Source organism: Scardinius erythrophthalmus (assembly GCF_964197995.2).
Source record: "Scardinius erythrophthalmus genome assembly, chromosome: 9".
Lineage (NCBI taxonomy): Eukaryota > Metazoa > Chordata > Actinopteri > Cypriniformes > Leuciscidae > Scardinius > Scardinius erythrophthalmus.
In genome coordinates this window covers 5,119,547-5,140,617 of record NC_138229.1, presented here as the reverse complement: position 1 = coordinate 5,140,617, position 21,071 = coordinate 5,119,547, and the positions used below count along the sequence as shown (strand labels likewise).

Below are 21,071 nucleotides of genomic sequence, written 5' to 3'. Positions count from 1 at the left end.
TGTCAGTAACGCTCAGTTTAGTTCATGTCTCTATGAAGCTCCTCCTTCTGAAAAGCGCAATGTGCTCTGATTGGCTGGCTGGACCAGTGTGTTGTGATTGGTCAAGCGTTTTGAGTGTGTTTGGGAAATGTCACACCGCTTACCATAACAGCGAGTTTCAACACACTACTAACGCAACTTAACCAGACCTCGACCCTTTAACATTTTTCAGTTTTCTTACCTTCTTTCCCACCCATATATATATATATATATATATTTCTTTTGCATTGGTGAGATCTGAATGGACACCCAAACATGTCCTTTGAGTCCTTTCAAGATTTAAGATTCAAGATTCAAAAAGCTTTTACATTGCCAAAGCATTAAAACACTATACAATAAAAATAAATAAATAATTAATAATAATAAAATAATAATAATGAAGAAAAATTTAAATAAACATAGAAATAAAAATGTTTAATCTTCTGATATCTATAACAGTGTCTCTAGGCACATAGTGAGTGTGTTGGTAGCTCTGTCCCACTGGAGGCTCTTTTGTCGTGACAGGACCTCAGCTTTGAGCCAGGTTTGAGCTTGCTGGGCTTTCTCCTAGCTGGTGTGGGAGTTTGTCCATATTTCTTTTCTGATGGAGGTCTTTCTGGTGGATTGTGAAATGGGGATAGAAAGTGCCCCTAATGTGTGTAATTAGGGCTGGATGTCAGAAAGTGCAGCTCTGTTTCCACTTGATTCTCTGTGCAGTGAGGACACAGCCGCTCTTCCTTTGGCAGCTGTGTGTGTGTGTGTGTGTGTGTGTGTGTGTGTGTGTGTGTGTGTGTGTGTGTGTGTGTGTGTGTGTGTGTGTGTGTGGTCGGACTGTGTTCTCTGAGTCTGCGTGTGAATATATGTTAGTAAGGCAAGTTTACTGTATTTAAAAGGCACATTTCATACAGTGCTTTACATAGAAACTGATGCATAAGAAGTAAAAATATAATCCATAAGAATACCGAATGATAGTGTGGTATTTCATTTTTAGATTCAGAATATATTTCAATATGATATTACTGTAGAAATGTAGCAAATTACGGTCTTATTCATTTTTGTATTATGTTAGGTTTTGAACTCAGAGCTGCAGTCTGTAACTTTTTTGGGTTAAAAATTATCCAAAATAAATTGAGCAGATACATAACCAGCCAGTGTTCAAAACTATCTGCTTCCCTTGGCTCAATTCAAAACGGTAGGCTTGTAATATTGTTTTTAATTCTAGTTCTACTGGTGGATTTCCGTGGGAAATTCGAGCATGTCTTTGCGTCATTACGTCACATCTGTACACATAAAGAAATGTAGGTGTGTGAGGATGTTGGAGGTGGAGATTTATAGACTTTTCTCACTATAAACTTATCAATTTGATGGCGGATCCAGAAAGGTTCAAATGACAATCACCAGTGACAACTGGAGATTCACCCGTTGTAAAATGCAAAAGACTTGCAACCGGGCCCATGCGAAAACAAGGTCATGCAATCCTGATGTTGTTAACATTAACAATTTGAGAACAAAGTATAACCTAATTTGCACGGTTTGACGTGATATGATAAGTGATCGTTAGATTTAATCAGTGCGATTTACTACAATGCTTTTTTTTTTCTTTCTTTCTTGGTTGGTCAGAGCAAAATTGGATGTTACTTACTTCAGATTACATTTTCCGGTGAAAATTCTTATGTTGGTCATACTTCCAGAAAGTAGAATCTGTGATTGCGAATGCCAGTATCCACACGGCGCAGCGACTGACAGCCGCACATTCTCCTCAAAACATTGGATTCATCCGCGCTGTGCCGTGCCGAGACACAACCCACGTAAAGTTGATAATTCCGCGAATAACTGCAGTTGCAGATTTCGAACAGAGTTGGCGACAAAGAGGAAAAACTACGGACTGCAGCTTTAAGTTTGTCATGTAATCATGTGCAAATTGGCCTGTAGGTACATAGTTTTGGTGGTGTCTGTGTCTAAGTGAGAAAATAATTCATGTAATTTGAAAGATTTTGTCATTGAATGCATTTTGTGCCAAAGCAATGATAAATGATCCATAGTTTAGCCCACATAAACTGTTGTTGTGCTCACTGTGGGAAGAGTTTTGAAAAAGTGACCTAAGTATTGAGAAATGTGATGTAGCGATTGTAAAAAAAAAAAAAAAAAAAAAAAAAAAAAAAACTAGGTTTGAGGTGAGAGTGACACCAAGTGGTCTGGACTGGAAGCTGCAGGTTTACTTGGATCTACTGTTTAGGGATATTCACCCGAAAAGGAACATTCTGTCATTAATTACTCACCCTCATGTCATTCCAAACCCATGAGAATGTAATTACTCTTTAGAACACAAATTAAGATATGTTTGATGAAATCTGAGAGATTTCTGTCCCTCATTGACAGCTACGCAACTACCACTTTGATGCTTCAAAAAGTAAAGACATCATAAAACTAATCCATATGAATTGAGCAGTTTAGTCCAAACTTTCTGAAGAGACTCAATCTCTTTATATGATGAACATTTTTAATTCATATAAACATTAATCAGCAAATATAAACAGAAGCTCAACCGAACCTGCTTGACGTGCAAGAACAAATGTTTTCCAGAAGCTCAAACAGAAACAGAAGCAGAAGCTTGAGCTTCAGTTTACCACAACTTATGTGAGTTGATAAATGATTATATAATAATAAAAGCCTGAAAAAAATGAACATACAGTATCACTGTCTGCATGAATCAAAAGACAGAGGACATTCTGACAATGTGTGTAAATTTTTTTGTATTTTTCAGAGAGGAAAAGAAATGCTATAAATCAGGGAGCTGGTGAAGCCTCTTGAACTGTATTGTAAACATGAAAGGTTTATTAGCAGATTTATGCTCTGAGATGACAGAACGCCGTCTACAAGATGACCACGTTGTTGCAGAGGTCCGACTGGCAGCATTTAATCTTCATGGCGGTGTTAATCTGGAGAAGAGCACACTCAGTCTTACTGCTGCATCTCCGAAAGCCCATGACTACATCAAACACAAAAATAAAAGCAGTTTATGAACATCATGACTCGATATAATCACAAAGTGAAAACTTTTCTGCGTATAATGAAATGCAAAGAATCTCTCCTATGCTTCTCCTGGGTGTTACAGATTATAAATAAAGACTGTTTGTTTGTTTGTTTGTTTGTTTGTTTGTTTGTTTGTTTGTTTGTTTGTTTGTTTGTTTGTTTGTTTGTTACTCCGTTTGCGCTTGATGCAATCCACTCGTGACAATTTCAAGTAACAAAAACGTTTTTTAAGGTTGTAGTTAATTATAATAATCCTGGTTCATGTCAAATGTTTGAACACACCTCCTCATTTTTATTTGTTTATCTCATTTATATATATATATTATACAAAAAAAAAAAATTAAATGAGGTGGTGTGTCCAAACATATGACACACCTATATAAATAATTTAACTCTTTTTTTTTTCAGGACATTTATATGCATTTCTTAGTGTGAACTAAGAACTGACAGAAACTTTAAACTCACAGGGAGGGAAGTTGAACCTGGCCGCTATACAGGCATCTTTTCCAATGCCACAGGTCTCTTGAGATGGCGTGCAGTGTGTTCCAGACTGAGGAACGCAGTGGTGGCATTTCAGTGCAGATCCTGCAAAGGATTATAGCACACATGTGCATAAATCAGCACTGATGTAAAAACTTTTTTAAAAACCTCTCAGTAAGAAATAGTAACACTATTGCGGAATTTTAGTATGGGGATTTTTCAGTCACAACATGATTATGTTGCATCAATAGTTTGCACAGTCAGATTCGTTAGATTAGGACCATTGTTTATGATCTGTAGAACAGAAACCGTTCTAACTAGCTTCATTTGGAGCCAGAAACAGCAGTCATGTGACATCAATGGAAAAATTATTATTTTTCAATTCATTTTTTGAAGTAATGTACACTTATAAATCACATTAACATACATTAACATACTCAGTAACGTACCGAGACAATAGGGTACATTTAAAATGTTTTATGTTGTTATTAAAATTCAGCAGCTTTAACTCACCATAGTTCAACACCAGAGCGAGAACAAGAACCACCAGCAAAGTCTTCATTATTCTATTGATTGGAGCTGAGAAAATAATTATTAGTATTATTAATAAGTACAACACTCATCAGTATCTGAGTTAAGAGTATGTCTGTGGTGGAATTTCGTTTTTGGTTGATCAGCTTGCCCAGACAGCAACATAGTGTCGGCCCAGATGTGGAAATCCACATGTACCAGATGTGGGCCGGATCTAGGCCGACGCTATGTTGCTGTCTGGGTGTTCAGTGATGCTTTTGGCAAATGCAAAGGAAAATGAACTGTACTCTCTTGCAAGTCAAGCATTACTGTTACTATAGTGTTAGAGCTTCGAACAAACCCCTAACCTTATCTATTGCACTTGAATGATTTGACATGAATTATTCCTCAATTCATGTGTCAGGTTGAAGAGATTTGTGGTGTTACTTTACTAAGCGATTAAGCTTAGATTTTCACCAGGCAAATTATAAAACTTGTGTTAAAGCGCTTAGAGAGCGTCAAATTATACGAAAGTGTTAAATTGTATACTGATTAAGTTTAAATTTAGACATTAAATCAGTGCAGTTTAGCCAAGAACTGATCTCTAAGGGTGCAAATATCTAATGTGTATTGTTTTAGGATAATAATGTGAAAACTTACCTCCTAAGCGATGTAGTATTGAGAGTTTTGTAAGTTCATAAGCACTTGTGTGTATCTCGAATCTCTTATATAACATACTTGTCAGTCACGCACTCAGGAGTGAATCATTTCCAGTAATTAAGGAATTCCCAGAGAGTTTGGAACTTGTTCATTGTGTTAAAATGAGGCCACAAGACACTCAAGGCTCAATAACATTTGCTCAACTGTGTGTTTGATCATTGTTTACTCATGCATTAGCTTCAGATCTTCATTACTGATTGTGCAATGTTCTTGTGCAAGATCCTGTTCTGTCCTGTTCTACTACAATAAACCAACTTGTTTTTAATGTGGCATATTAATTACAAATATTTTTTTAAATATTATCTGCATTTGGGTATCAAACACAAATATGGTGGTGCAGGCCCAGAATGGCCATCGGGAGCATTGGGATTCTCTGTGGGCTGGCCTTTTTATTATTATTATTATTATTATTATTATTTTATATTATTTCCTGTCCAATGTACCAAAGTGATAATTTTACGAGTTCGGCATTCAATAATAAATCAATGATAAATCATGAATCTGTTAGTCCTGACTAGCGGGCGCCTAATATTTTCAGGTAGGTCTAACAGTATTCGGCAGAAATTGAATAATCAAATGTAAAGTAACACTGCATTCGATTAGATAAGATTCTTTTTAATTTTTGCAAACATCATTTGGGGTCAGAAAGACCCTGAATAGCTTATACGGGTTAAATGATATACAAAACAATGTAAACAACGGTTGAAAAATTAAATAAATCCCCTAATTCAACTTAACTTAAGTTCGGGTGCTGCTTTAAATTAGGTATAATCAAACTGGCTCTAGTAATTTCAAACGTTTAAAAAAAATATTGCCTATAGTTGAGTCTTTTATAGCTTAAATTTTTTTATTAAAATTGGTTAAATTATTTTGATGAGTTAAAGTAACGGAAAACCATTTGTTGTCATGATTATTGATCAAATGTTTTTTACAGTGAAAATGTTCTTGTACCCTGATGGGGATTTATGTCAAATTAGTGTCCCTTTTCTTTAATCTTCCATCTTTTACTATATAATGAATTAGTGAATGATGGTCAGCATCAGCTCCCCTTCAATGGTTCAGGAAAGGTCAGAAAGGTCGATTAAACAGCATGTCTGCCAATGAGTCGCATGAGAACATGACGGACACCTTCCCATCACTGTGTGTTGGACAAATGACAAATGTTTTCTTCTCAAATCCAATGAGGAAAGTTCAATAAAGCGGAGGGACACGAGAGCCTGAGGGGAGAAATATCAGATTTAGGATTAAGAGATATATTATATCTTTTTGAGAGGTTTGGTGATGTAATTCATGAGCCTTTAGCAATATTCTAAGACTTTTGATGATTGTTAGTGTCTGAATCTGTTCTGCAAGCGTTTACTGGATTTGAAATGTTCCAGAGAGTGTGAGTACTGTTTATTTGGGGTCCAAGGTACATGTGTGCACAAGGTTTTAATGTCTGTTGGATTTAGCTCTGCTCATGGCTTATTTAACTAGCTAATGAGATTGAATGAAAGCTCATCATCTTTGATCTATCAGTGATTAATGCTCTTATTATATGTAACATAAGACCTGTGATGTAAAGCTCATTGATATGGCAGTCAGACAATAGTTGCCATTTTCAACTTATTTTATTTGCTGGTTATTGAGATTGAAAGCTAATTGAATGTTAGTCACTGCAAGAAAAAAAATCTTAATATGTTTGTCTTTTTCATTACAGATATCTTCTAAAAAAAGTATACAAAAAATAAAAAATTACCTGTCCCTTTTGTAAGAAAAAAATGCATTAACTAACATGAACTAACAATGAGCAATACATTTGTTACATTTATTAATCTTTGTTAATAAAAATCCAGCTGTTCCTTTTTTGTTCATGTTAGTTCACAATGCACTAACTAATGTTAACAATACAACTTTTGATTTTAATAATGAATTGGTAAATGTTAAAATAAACTAAGGTTAATAAATGCTGTAGAAGTATTGTTCATTCTTAATGTTAACTAATGACGTTATTGTAAAGTGTTACCAAATATTATATGGTTTTCTCTTTGAATTAGGTTTATTTTTCTTACCCCACTGACAGATACTTTTCTTGGTTTAAGCACAAACTTATTTTTTAATCTTTTTCAGAAAACAAGACTTTCATTTTGCTCTTCAAGTAAATTAGGCTAATTTAATTCAAGAATGTTTAGATATTTTTACTGTCATACTGTCATATTTTTACATTCTTAATTCAAGATTGTCACATATTTTACTTCTGATATTGACATTCACTATGGAAGCTTGTTCCCAGCAAAGAATAAAACAATTTAAAAGATAATTGTAGCTTTTTATCTCACAATTCTGACTTTTGTTCTCAGAATAGCGTGATAGAAACTCACAATTGCGGGAACAAAAGTCAGAATTGTGAGATAAAAAGTCGCAATTACCTTTTAAATAGTTTTATTCTGTGGTGGAAACAAGCTTCATACCTCACAGCTGTTAGGCTGCCCTTGAAATCTGTGTTTGAAAAATATTATAGATGACATGCACTAATAATATTGCAACATTTCACAATGTGATTCGCTCATCTTAATGTTTTAACATGGAAAGGTTATGTCACGGTTTGGGTTTTGTTTCTTGTTCTTGTCATTAGGCTTGTTTGAGATGCGCCTTGCCTCGCCTGAAATGTATGCGAGAGTAGGCGGCTGCAGTGAGGGGAGGAGTGAAAAAAGCGCAGGCAAGCCGGACAGTTCTCTATTCTCGTAGTGGATCTGACACCTGTGAGATCGAAGATGGATATCGCGGGATTCACGGGATTCACGCTCGTGCACTGTGTTGCTAATAAACTGGATGGAATTTAAGTTCTGTTGCTTTTATATTAAAATAAATATAATGAACAAGCAGAACAACACACCAAAAGTAGCCTACTTAATTCATTCCATTCCAAATACATGTTTATCAATCTTTTTTTCTTTAATACAGACATTATGTGTTTTTATTATTTATTTATTTTTAAATAAAAATTACATTGCATAACCCGGACTGTCAGATAGTTTGGGGATATTCACACATAACATATACACATAAAACATGATATCAGAGCTTTAAAATCAAACATTTTAAAAGAGAACAATACATCACGGTTGTTTAAACCAATTAGAATTAAGCTGTGTCGTCAGTAAGTCGTTTCCCATCATGCTTTTGATCAGCGCAGTCAGTAGGCTTGTTTGAGATAAGCAAAATCTGCGCAGAATCGATCACCGGTGATCAGCGCGAGATGCATGCCGGTTAGAAATGTGTCCGAGTGCGGCCCGCCTTGCTCTGATGTCATGCTGACGTATGTCAAAAATCTCTCGCGAGCGCAAGGCGCACCTGTCGGATTCTGCAGTCGAGCGCAGTTGCTCTCCACTGACTGCGCTGATCAAAAGCATGATGGGAAACGACTTGCTGACGACACAGCTTAATGTTCATTGGTTTAAACAACCGTGATGTATCGTTCTCTTTTAAAATGTTTGATTTTAAAACTCTGATATCATGTTTTATGAGTATACGTTATGTGTGAATATTCCCAAACTATCTGACAGTGCGATCTCTTTGGGTTATGCAATGTAATTTAAAAAATAAAAAAATAAAAAAAATAAACACATATGTCTGTATTAAATAAAAAAGATTGATAAACATGTATTTGGAATGGAATTAAATAAGTAGGCTACTTTGGGTGACTTGTTTATCATATTTATTTTCATATAAAAGCAACAGAACTTAAATTCCATCCAGTTTATTAGGCTTGTTTGAGATGAGCAAAATCTGCGCAGAATCGATCACCGGTGATCAGCGCGAGATGCATGCCGGTTAGAAATGTGTCCGAGTGCGGTCCGCCTTGCTCTGATGTCATGCTGACGTATGTCAAAAATCTCTCGCGAGCGCAAGGCACACCTGTCGGATTCTGCAGTCGAGCGCAGTTGCTCTCCACTGACTGCGCTGATCAAAAGCATGATGGGAAACGACTTGCTGACGACACAGCTTAATGTTCATTGGTTTAAACAACCGTGATGTATTGTTCTCTTTTAAAATGTTTGATTTTAAAACTCTGATATCATGTTTTATGCATGTGTGAATATTCCCAAACTATCTAACAGTGCGATCTCTATGGATTATGCAATGTATTTTTTATAAAAAAGAAAAGAAAGAAAAACACGTCTGTATTAAAGAAAAAAAGACTGATAAACATGTATTTGGAATGGAATTAAATAAGTAGGCTACTTTGGGTGTCTTGTTCATTATATTTATTTTCATATAAAAGCAACAGAACTTAAATTCCATCCAGTTTATTAGCAACACTGTGCACGAGCGTGAATCCCGCGAATCCCGCGATATCCATCTTTGATCTCACAGGTGTCAGATCCACTGCGAGAAGAGAGAACTGTCCGTCTTGCCTGCGCTTTTTTAGGCTTGTTTGAGATGCGCCTTGCCTCGCCTGAAATGTAGTCGAGAGTAGGCGGCTGCAGTGAGAGGAGGAGTGAAAAAAGCGCAGGCAAGCCGGACAGATCTCTCTTCTCGCAGTGGATCTGACACCTGCGAGATCAAAGGCGGATATCGCGGGATTCACGGGATTCACGCTCGTGCACAGTGTTGCTAATAAACTGGATGTAATTCAAGTTCTGTTGCTTTTATATGAAAATAAATATAATGAACAAGACACCCAAAGTAGCCTACTTATTTAATTCCATTCCAAATACATGTTTATCAGTCTTTTTTTCTTTAATACAGACGTGTTTTTCTTTCTTTTCTTTTTTATAAAAAATACATTGCATAATCCATAGAGATCGCACTGTTAGATAGTTTGGGAATATTCACACATGCATAAAACATGATATCAGAGTTTTAAAATCAAACATTTTAAAAGAGAACAATACATCACGGTTGTTTAAACCAATGAACATTAAGCTGTGTCGTCAGCAAGTCGTTTCCCATCATGCTTTTGATCAGCGCAGTCGGTGGAGAGCAACTGCGCGCGACTGCAGAATCCGACAGGTGTGCCTTGCGCTCGCGAGAGATTTTTGACATACGTCAGCATGACATCAGAGCAAGGCGGACCGCACTCGGACACATTTCTAACCGGCATGCATCTCGCGCTGATCACCGGTGATCGATTCTGCGCAGATTTTGCTCATCTCAAACAAGCCTTTTCTCTCCTCCCCTCACTGCAGCCGCCTACTCTCGCATACATTTCAGGCGAGGCGAGGCGCATCTCAAACAAGCCTATTATCAACACTGTGCACGAGCGTGAATCCCGCGATATCCGTCTTTGATCTCACATGTGTCAGATCCACTGCGAGAAGAGAGAACTGTCCGGCTTGCCTGCGCTTTTTTCACTCCTCCTCTCACTGCAGCCGCCTACTCTCGCATACATTTCAGGCGAGGCAAGGCGCATCTCAAACAAGCCTAGTGGAGAGCAACTGCGCGACTGCAGAATCCGACACGTGCGCCTTGCGGTCGCGAGAGTTTTTTTACTTACGTTAGCATGACATCAGAGCAAGGCGGACCGCACTAGGACACATTTCTAACCGGCATGCATCTCGCGCTGATCACCGGTGATCGATTCTGCGCAGATTTTGCTCATCTCAAACAAGCCTCTTTTGTCATGTTTCTGTGTCTTGTCATGTGATCCTGCCATGTGCCTTGTCATTGGTTAATCCTCTGATCATTGTTCACAGGTGTTCCTTGTCACCTAATTAGTCTGTGTATTTTTAAGCCCTCATGTTTGCCCTATGTATTGAATCTGAGTTCTGAGTTCTGAGTTCTGACCTTGTTTGGGTTCTCTACCAGCTTGTCTCCAGTGAATTAATTACAGGTTAACTGCAGTAGTCTTCTATTGTATATTGCTATATTGTGTGAGAATGAGTATGTATTTGTTTGATATTGTGTAAGTAAATCACATCAACAAAAATGCTAACATGCTTTTATTTTAATGTTAATGACATGGTTTTCAAAATCTTTAAACTATTTTTTTAAATGTTTACATTTTCATAATTTTAAGAGCAGATTTAAAATGATCTTTTAAAAAAACAAAGCAAGCTGATTTGATAAACAATTTTATGTGAATGAGAATGATATATTTATATGATATATCTGTATTAAAAAGCAAATTGCATCACCAAAAAAGAAAAAAAAAATTTAATGACCAATTGCCACTTTGAGACAGACTGTTTATTTGTAACTTGAACAACTAAAAATTGCTTTATTTTATTTAAGTCACAAATCAGAAGCATAGTCATCATGTGTAATTTATTTTATTGCAAGCTGTTTTATGAATCCGGCTCACATACGGCTCAGATCAGTCAAAAGTGTTGCAGAAGTCCTTCTGGCAGCACTTGATGTTGATGTAGGCGTTCTGTTTCTGCATCTCACAGTCTGACATTGACATGCACTTTTGGAAATGACCATCTGTTTCAAACAAAACCAGATTTTTTAATTACATTAATAATAGTGGATTGTCTAAATACAGCCCATTTTTGTTATTGTCTGAATGGACATCAACACTCACATGGACTTCTGCGAAACTTGGCGGCGGCACACGCGTCTTTCTCCGGTGGACAGGTTACAGCGGTGACCTCACAGGACCCTCCTGCTTTAACTGGGGTGCAGAGATGGCAGTCCAGGGCCGTGCCTTAAACACACACGGGCCAATATTTGAAATCAAACTTCCCTTTTGTGCATAAAAGCCTTTTTTAACCCTTTGTGCTTGTAGTTTGGTCATGTTTTTGCTATTCTTCATGTGGACATTTCAGAAATGTCACAAACAAAACCTGCCCGCACACCACGTACAGTAGTTAAACTACAGGTGTTAACTGACTTATTTTCCTGTATGAATATTCTCATGTATTTTTCAGCACACAAAGGAGAGTTTCATTGCATCTTAAATTATATAAAGTACGTTTTATGACGGGAAATCAATCACACTCACCGCTTGTTACGACCAGCATGAGAACAACAGCCAATACGAGGAACCTCATCTTTCTGTGAAACAAACCGAAGAAGAGAAGCGATTCATTTATTATTGGTAAAAAAAAAAAAAAAAAGAACTCTAAGAGTATTAAAACTCACTAGAGCAACCAACCAATTCAAACCAAACCCAAGCATCTTAAACATACTAAAATTAACCTGTAAATCTGAGGCAGTATCTGGTCAAAGGCCATACTATTGCCAAGAGTAGATCAATAAAGTTTTATCTTATGTTTTATGATGCATCCCTTAAGTATGTTTTAATGTACTGTAAAAAAAATAATTTCAATGAATAAAACTGCGTAACTCACCTTTGTGCTGCAGTGGACTGAGTAAAACTGATCCGCTTTCTGTCTGTATGTCTATACATGAAACCTCACCTTTATCCTACAGTTTCTTATCACCTCCCTCCTCTCTCTCGTTCTTTGTGCAAACAGACCAAGCCTGGTCATACTGCGTGCAACACAACTATATCAATATCAAATATGGTCTTGGCCCAAGAAAATTAAACAGTATTTCTCAACTTTATGGGTGTAACTGTGTGTTTGAAAGAGATGTCTGCAACTTCCTTCCTGTGCTGTAGCTTTATAGCTGGGGTCAGATAGATAGATAGATAGATAGATAGATAGATAGATAGATAGATAGATAGATAGATAGATAGATAGATAGATAGATAGATAGATAGATAGATAGATAGATAGATAGATAGATAGATAGATAGATAGATAGAATGACGGATAGATAGAATGACAGATAGATAGTGCATCTCTTCTAGTCTAGTTCTTCTCTTGATGTTTATGTTCTTGCAGCTCTGATCTGTGAGTGTGTGTGTGTGTTGTGTTGTGTTGTGTTGTTTTGACTGTCTGCCAGCTTCAGTCGTTCACACACCCAAACAAGTGACTGTAAATCGGAGCTTTAACACAATAGATTGTGCCGTTGTGTTTCTCGCCCTCCTGAACACCAATATCAGCAGAGCCCAGTGTAAGAGAATCTGTCCATGATGCAAAAACTGCTAAGCTCTTCATTGTGCCGCTTTTGTGGGCAAAACCTCGCGATAAAACCTCGCAGCGTATAGGCCACATATATCAGACAGTCCGGATCTTTCCCTCCGGTTGCTCTCTCTCACTCCAGTGGATCGGTGTCCAGGATCCAGGCAGGGAAAGATGTCACAGTATTCAGGGAAGGTGAGTACCGGAGTTTCAGGGAATGATTGACTATAACCTGCTGACCAACCAAAGCAACATTTATATGTAATACATATATGCATTCTTTTATACACACATATACAATTTTTTTAAATTTATTTTACTGCCATTGTACCAAATTCTCATGCACCCATTTGCTCTCAAATTAATGCATATATATTTACATTATACATTTCAATGCACAGGACTCAACAGTAGTTCTAATAGATTTTAACTTAATATTTTTTAATTAAAATGAATTATTTTCACTGACCCCAATATAAAACAAGTGCATTTTATTTCTTAGCAATTTGTACGTCAGAAAGAATATAGCCTTCTATGTTCTTCCACAACATTAAGTCTTTTGTACAGAAAAACATGAATCATATAATTTATTAGGTTTAATTGGTAATATTAGCTGTAAATTATAATGTCTAATTCATTAATCATCCAATTTAGCTTATTACACATCATATAAAGTATTACTTTCAGCTCATTTTAGCTTAAGCTTCCCTAAATATAAAAAATATTTCGATTTAAACACAACTCTATCTGTGTTAGCAAGCTAGATAACTTTTTTGTTTATTTTTTCCCAAAAAAAGATTTAAAAAACAGATTTTTGTTGCAAAATTTGTGACAACAGTGCAACCAGATGTTTATGTTTGCAAAGCAGAAAAACTCCAATGCATGATGTTATTGAACAGCTTCTGGTGGGTGGGTGAGTGGGTGTGTGTGTGTGTGTGTGTGTGTGTGTGCGTGTGCGTGCGCATCCGTGTGTGTGTGTGTGTGTGTGTGTGTGTGAGAGAGAGAGAGAGTGTGCGTGTGCATGTGTGTACATCCAACTCTTGTGTCTTTCTGTACTTTGTGTTTAGCATTTCCACTTTTTTGGACCAAGTGTCTCCTCTAAACTAAACTGGGATCTAATTAAGATTCAGACAGTCTACCTCTTCAAACATGATCAAAAGTTGGTAATATCTCTGACAGGTTTCATCTTCGAAAGTAATTGATTTTTAAAATAAGAATTATTCCAGAAGTAAGTAAAACCAAAAGATAATTAATGCATTTGACCAAACAAGCTGTTCTAACTTCCATTTGCCTGGTGTTTAATGCCGGGGAAACTTCAGAAGAAGTGTTACCAGTGTGATGCTCAGATGTAGCTTCAGTTTCACAGAGTCTGTTACACCACCAGTGATTGCAATTGAAAGAAAACCCTCAGCAATAGTCCCGAAAGCACCTGACACGCCTCCATCTTCTCGCAGATAGTGTTCTACGAGGGCAAGTGCTTCACTGGCAGGAAGCTGGAGGTGTTTGGAGACTGTGATAACTTCCAGGACCTTGGTTTCATGAACAGGGTGAACTCCATCCGCGTGGAGACCGGGGCTTGGGTGTGTTTCGACCATCCCGATTTCAAGGGACAGCAGTACATCCTGGAGAAAGGAGAGTATCCAGAATTCCAACGCTGGAATGCTCACAATGATCACATGGGCTCCTGCAAGCCAATCAAAATGGTGAGTGTGAAAACACTATGAAAAGTTACTGTTGTAACCACATAATGCTCATCTATCCGTTTTAAAACCTTCAATGCGTGAAAACATGACAAACAACCAATTCCAGACATAAAAAGGAATCTGCAAATACTATAATGCATTATGAAAACATATAATGCATTATAACATTATTAATACATTTGCAATACATTATACATAAAGGCTTTAAGTAAAGTGTTATTGACAATTTGTTGTCACATTGCATCATTCAATTATTTAAATCAAGTGGAGTCCAGACTAAAAATTGGTATTGCATTTGATTTGTTTCATTATAATTGTTTATGTAAAAATGTCTTAATTTTTGACAGGCCAATCAAATCATGAGATCATTTATCACTTTTAAAATGAATGGTAGCACTGAAGGTCAAGTCACAGCAAAAAAAATGACATTGTTCCTCAGTAATTTTTGTATTGTTTTCCAGTATAAATATCTATACATTCTTAAATCAAGATACATTTACTTGAAAGCAAAATGACCCAAGTATTCGGTCTTGTTTTCTGAAAAATTTATCAAAATTCTGTACATTTTTGCTTTTCTTTGGAGAAAGAAAAATAAACTAGTTTTCCATTTGAATTTAGTTTAGTTTTTGTGATCCCATTAGCAGATATTTGTTCTCAATTTTGATGATTTTTTTTTTTTTTTTTGAAAAACAAGACTTAAAGGGATAGTTCACCCAAAAATGAAAATTAATTTACTCACCCTGAAGTTGTTCAAAACTTGAATGAATTGCTTTCTTCTGCTGAACACAAAAGATATTCTGACAAATGTCGGTGACCAAAAAGTTGATGGACCCCGTTGACTTACACAGTATTTCCCAAATGTCGATGGGGTCCATCAATTGTTTGGTTACCCACATTCTTCAAAATATCATCTTTTGTGTTCAGAAGAAAGAAACTCATACAGATTTTGAAAAACTTGAGGGTGAGTAAATGATGACAGAATTTTCATTTTTGGGCGAACTATATCCCGGCTTGACTGTATGATATTTTTGTAATGTGTCACTCACCTTGCTACAATGTGCTTCTCTGTGTGTGTCAGCACGGGGAGCAATACAGGATGGAGCTTTTCGAGGAGCCGAACTTCACTGGTCAGTGTGTTGAACTGTGTGACGACTGTCCCTTCCTCCAGAGCACTGGAATCAGCCAGAACTGCCTCAACTCCGTTAAAGTCTACGGAGACGGCGCGTAAGTCTTGCAGGGCCAAACAATGTTAATCCACGAGTGAAACTGAATGGAACTATTATTCCAATGTCCCAAACGCTTTAATAGTTAACTCTTTCCCCGCCATTGACGGAATTTTCCATGTATCCATGTTTTCACTGTTATACATTAGAGGGTGCTATCACGCATATACTCTGTGTTGATACTCATCAACACAGGCGGAGAAGAAGAAGCAGAAACAGCGATAGAAGCATTGCTTTTGCACATGTAAAATAGTGTGATCGATAAACAGTATAGGCTATAAATCAAAACTACCTAAAGTTACCGAATGAAATGTTGACTCTATAGGACTATAGCTATTGGAGTGTGAAGTATGGCAAGCCGTTTTAACAATTTTTTGATATCAAGAATTCAATTGTTGATATCAAGAATTCAATTGTTGATATCAAAAAAGTAATTGTTGATATCAAAAATGTAATTCTTGATATCAACAATTCATATCCTGGAAATGAATAAAAGTTAAAACGGCTTGCCATAGTGAAGGTTTGTGGGTGTTGATGGACTCGATCTACTCCATCTGTGTTTTGATCATCATCGTTCTGAACCCGATCCAGACGTACAAAAACGTGAATTTCTCATCTTTTTGTTCAAAATTATATATTTCTTGTTAAATTTAAAATGTACAAAAAAAAAAAAAAAAAAACCACATCCGTGGAAAGAGTTGGAAAATGCTTGCACTGGGTAAAAAAAATTCTTACATAGTATATTTGTCAAGTTTTGCAGTACAAACAAACATCTAAACATAAGATGACACAAGATATTAAGTCTTATTTTCTGAAAACATTTATTAAAATGAAGTGAGTTTATGCTTAAAACAAGGATTGTTTTCTACCAATGGGTTCAGAAAAAAAAACTATATAGTTGCAAAACTATACGTTGTTTAAAGCAATTAAATATGTTTTAATCAAAACTGCATAGAGCAAAAGCTCAATATATTATTAATCGATGTGAATCCCTATTGCCACATTATTTGCATCAAGTTTAGCATTTGTAAAAGTGTTTAACTTGATTGAAAAATGTCAACTTAATGTACAATTTAAAAGATGCACAAATGCAACAGTGTCTGATTTAATGTCATTCACACAGCAGAGCTCATAAATCATACATGTATCCCACATAAAATGTCTTTCTTTCTTTCTTTCTTTCTTTCTTTCTTTCTTTCTTTCTTTCTTTCTTTCTTTCTTTCTTTCTTTCTTTCTTTCTTTCTTTCTTTCTTTCTACTGGTTTAGTTGGGTCATGTACGAAGAGCCGAACTATCGTGGCCGCATGTACATTGTGGAAAGAGGAAACTACTGCTCATTTATGGAGTGGCAATCTGAGAATCCCAACATTCAGTCTATCCGCAAAGTGGTCAACTATTTCTAAACTTTTAAAGCAGCCTTGCTCTCTATACAACATAGATCAAATTATCAGAATTTTACCCTTTTTTTTGTATTAATGAATTACATAGCTATGTGCTTTTTATCCTCAATGATGAATCGGTTATTTTAAAAGAATATGCAATCATCACAAATATTCTTGTTTGTTTTATTTTGTATTTGTACTGAGGCAATAAGCTAAGAATAGAGAAAGAAATAATTGTGAAAGAGTTGTTCTCATAGTTTTTTTTTCCAGAATTCCAAACATTCAGTGGCATTCTGTAATAAATACACTGCAAAAAAAAGTATTTTTGTCTTGTTTTCCCGTACAAATATCTCAACATTATTAATTCAAGATACATAAACTTGATAAGCAAAATGGCAGAAAGTCTTGTTTTCTGAAAAATGTATGAAAATTTAGTGAGATTTCTCTTTGAATTAAATCATTTTTTTACACAAACATTTTTCAGAATCTTGATAGTTAGTTACTTGATAATTAGTTTCTCAAGTGAAAGTATCTTGATTTAACCCTTATGTGCTGTTGGGGATGTTTTCATCCACTATGGGGTATTTTTGAGTCTAAATTTGGCCATAACTTTTTCTGTGTTTCAGCAAATGGGATGATTTTTGGTGACAAATCTTATTTTGACACATATTTTGGGAAAATGCTTTGAAATTTTTCAAAAACTCAACAGTTCACTGTGGGCAAATTTACTACCCTTTCGTTATGTTTGTGGCTGAAAACAGCCACTACTTTAAACTGCTGTAAAAATTTATCAGATAAATATTTTTTTCAATTTTTTTTGCATAAATCTATTAATCAACCTCAGTCCTGCTCAAAAATACTAAATGTTTTAAAAAAAATCAGGATTTTAACTCTTTAATTGCCAAATTTGTAAATGATGTCACTGATTTGGGGAAAAAACACACACAAAATGACTCATTTTCAATATAAAATGTGATTGTGGACTGGATTTTTTTTTACCTTTTATCACAGTCTTGGACATGTCAAAGATTAGAAACAACATTGGTTTTGATGCATTGTTAGTTTTTGTGCAGCATCAGATTTTAACTTTTTCTCCCTCATTTACTGTTCGTGGCTGTTTTTGCCCCATTGACTTCCATTATAACCACATTTTTTGATTGCAAAGCCATGACACCATATAATCATGCATTTTTGATTGTTGGTGGTTTTCCCTGTTGGGAAGAGGTAAAATTTGTAATTTTTACTGTTGATAACCGGGTGGCACCATTAACCCTTTAGATAGGCCTGTGCCAAAAAAAGCTTAGTTTCTGGCTTTTACATGGAGTTATATGGAGTATAACAGCATAATAAAGTGTGTGTGTGTGTGTGTGTGTGTGTGTGTGTGTGTGTGTGTGTGTGTGTGTGTGTGTGTGTGTGTGTGTGTGTGTGTGTGTGTGTGTGTGTGTGAACTCACCTTGATGCGTCTGAGAAAATCAAAATATGCACCTCAGCTCTCAGAACTGCATGGAGTAAACAAAAACAAAGTGTATTTATGCACCTGCTGCCTTTTGATGGTGAGAAATGCAGACTAAACAAAAACAAAGCAAGTGGATTTAAACGCGTGCATGCAAGCCTGCTGGTCATTTGATGGTGAGAAGAGCAGCAAGCAACATGAGAAAGGGCTTGACTTGTAGTGAAGTTTTAGAGATGATTATGCAGCCTGACCCTTCCAGCGAGCTGCAGGATGTTTCGTCTTCTCCCTCTGACACCACAGACTCAGGAGAGTCAGATCCTGATTTGGATGTGGCACCCTCATCATCCTCTCTAGCTTCCACTGAAGGCGAGGAGGATTCGGAGGATCCTGGATCTGGGTGGATTGGGAGAAACGGCGAAGTGTGGTTTTCCACCAACGCGGAGACAACTCCCTTTCTTCAGCCTGCCAGAGGCGTGACTCCAGGGCCGACGCGCTATGCCTTCGCAAGGGTCCAGAACATGGATTCCGTGTTCAATCTGTTTTTTACGGAGGAGATGATTGACCTCATTGTCAGCATGACTTGCGTCAACACATACATGTTTGTACAGTCATACAAACATGTATGACTATGCCTTGTGATGGCATAGCGTGTCGGCCCTGGAGTCACGCCACTGGCAGGCTGAAGAAAGAGAGTTGTCTCCGCGTTGGTGGAAAACAACACTTCGCCGTTTCTCCCAATCCACCCAGATCCAAGATCCTCCGAATCCTCCTCGCCTTCAGTGGAAGCTAGAGTGGATGATGAGGGTGCCACATCCAAATCAGGATCTGACTCTCCTGAGTCTGTGGTGTCAGAGGGAGAAGACGATACATCCTGCAGCTCGCTGGAGGGGTCAGGCTGCATAATCATCTCTAAAACTTCACTACAAGTCAAGCCCTTTCTCATGTTGCTTGCTGCTCTTCTCACCATCAAATGACCAGCAGGCTTGCATGCACGCGTTTAAATCCACTTGCTTTGTTTTTGTTTAGTCTGCATTTCTCACCATCAAAAGGCAGCAGGTGCATAAATACACTTACTTTGTTTTTGTTTACTCCATGCAGTTCTGAGAGCTGAGGTGCATATTTTGATTTTCTCAGACGCATAGAGGTGAGTTCACACACACACACACACACACACACACACACACACACACACACACACACACACACACACACACACACACACTTTATTATGCTGTTATACTCCATATAACTCCATGTAAAAGCCAGAAACTAAGCTTTTTTTGGCACAGGCCTATCTAAAGGGTTAATGGTGCCACCCGGTTATCAACAGTAAAAATTACAAATTTTACCTCTTCCCAACAGGGAAAACCACCAACAATCAAAAATGCATGATTATATGGTGTCATGGCTTTGCAATCAAAAAATGTGGTTATAATGGAAGTCAATGGGGCAAAAACAGCCACGAACAGTAAATGAGGGAGAAAAAGTTAAAATCTGATGCTGCACAAAAACTAACAATGCATCAAAACCAATGTTGTTTCTAATCTTTGACATGTCCAAGACTGTGATAAAAGGTAAAAAAAAAATCCAGTCCACAATCACATTTTATATTGAAAATGAGTAATTTTGTGTTTTTTCCTCCCAAATCAGTGACATCATTTACGAATTTGGCAATTAAAGAGTTAAAATCCTGAAATTTTTTTAAACATTTAATATTTTTGAGCAGGACTGAGGTTGATTAATAGATTAATGCAAAAAAAATTGAAAAAAATATTTATCTGATACATTTTTACAGCAGTTTAAAGTAGTGGCTGTTTTCAGCCACAAACATAACGAAAGGATGTAAATTCTAACAATGCACAAGGGTTAAGTATGTAGGCTTACATAAGTAAATGATGATTTTGAAATATCTATAATAATAAAAAATGTTATCCTTAGTCAAAATCAGCATAGATTCCCCAGCAGAAACACGTGCATTGCGACACATGCAGACATTTTCACAATTAGATTGAGATTAAGATTTTTTTCCTTCCTGAAGAGCATGAATCATCCACCAGGGGGCAGAAGACATGTAAAAAAAAACGAAGACAGACAACCTAGCAACCACCCAGCACACCCTAGCAACTCCATCGCAACACCCACATTGCAGCAGTCCTGTACATTTCTTTTTTAGAAATGTATCACATTTCAGAAATGTATTGCAAGAACATGCATATAGGAGTTATTTGTGTCTTTCTCATAGCCTATACACTGTGATATATAGATTATAGTTTAAAAAGTTGTGCGTCAGAAACAGAGCGCGCGCGATCATCTCTCCACTCATCTCTTTCGATTGTTGTGTAGCGTCGCCTTACGTTTAAATTGTAACATATTTAATTTAGCTCACTATCTTAGTCTTTTTTCAGTTTATTAGGTGAGGTAAACTGATAATATTAGTGATTCTCGTTTCTTTATCAGAACACAAAAACTGGTACCGTTTTGGAGAAAAATTGGGTATTTTTTCAATCTCTCTATTTAACCCATCTCATGGTGTGTGATGCTGAACTATCGTATGAGTTTATAAAGGTTTTTGAATTCTTTGCACAGTTATGAACA

General features: G+C 36.6%; 3 protein-coding genes across 3 annotated transcripts; 1 reads left to right on the top strand and 2 right to left on the bottom strand.

Moving 5' to 3' along the window:
- Positions 1-2,485: 2,485 nt before the first annotated feature.
- Positions 2,486-4,906, bottom strand: LOC308695545 (alpha-elapitoxin-Na1a-like). The gene is made up of 4 exons (XM_081373723.1): positions 4,702-4,906; positions 4,045-4,110; positions 3,517-3,636; positions 2,486-3,007 (listed from the first exon to the last, which is right to left on the bottom strand). The coding sequence occupies exons 1-4, from the start codon at positions 4,775-4,777 to the stop codon at positions 2,892-2,894; spliced, it is 378 nt and encodes a 125-aa protein (XP_081229849.1). The 5' UTR covers positions 4,778-4,906; the 3' UTR covers positions 2,486-2,891.
- A 5,763-nt stretch (positions 4,907-10,669) lies between these two features.
- ly97.3 (lymphocyte antigen 97, tandem duplicate 3) lies at positions 10,670-12,214 on the bottom strand. The gene is made up of 4 exons (XM_081373709.1): positions 12,039-12,214; positions 11,690-11,742; positions 11,270-11,392; positions 10,670-11,169 (listed from the first exon to the last, which is right to left on the bottom strand). The coding sequence occupies exons 1-4, from the start codon at positions 12,095-12,097 to the stop codon at positions 11,060-11,062; spliced, it is 345 nt and encodes a 114-aa protein (XP_081229835.1). The 5' UTR covers positions 12,098-12,214; the 3' UTR covers positions 10,670-11,059.
- A 676-nt stretch (positions 12,215-12,890) lies between these two features.
- crygn1 (crystallin, gamma N1) lies at positions 12,891-17,044 on the top strand (the record flags this gene model as incomplete). The annotated part of the gene is made up of 4 exons (XM_081373926.1): positions 12,891-12,911; positions 14,171-14,419; positions 15,498-15,643; positions 16,909-17,044. The coding sequence occupies 4 exons, from the start codon at positions 12,891-12,893 to the stop codon at positions 17,042-17,044; spliced, it is 552 nt and encodes a 183-aa protein (XP_081230052.1).
- Between the last annotated feature and the right edge of the window lie 4,027 nt (positions 17,045-21,071).

Excerpts from the sequence above, each read along its gene's own strand:
- LOC308695545 (XM_081373723.1), bottom strand. The coding sequence starts at position 4,777 with ATGTTATATAAGAGATTCGAGATACACACAAGTGCTTATGAACTTACA. Across the intron at positions 4,111-4,701 it reads AATACTACATCGCTTAGGAG|CTCCAATCAATAGAATAATG; the intron begins GTAAGTTTTCAC and ends TTATTTTCTCAG. Across the intron at positions 3,637-4,044 it reads CGCTCTGGTGTTGAACTATG|GATCTGCACTGAAATGCCAC; the intron begins GTGAGTTAAAGC and ends AATCCTTTGCAG.
- ly97.3 (XM_081373709.1), bottom strand. The coding sequence starts at position 12,097 with ATGTATAGACATACAGACAGAAAGCGGATCAGTTTTACTCAGTCCACT. Across the intron at positions 11,393-11,689 it reads CATGCTGGTCGTAACAAGCG|GCACGGCCCTGGACTGCCAT; the intron begins GTGAGTGTGATT and ends TGTGTGTTTAAG. Across the intron at positions 11,170-11,269 it reads CAAGTTTCGCAGAAGTCCAT|ATGGTCATTTCCAAAAGTGC; the intron begins GTGAGTGTTGAT and ends TGTTTGAAACAG.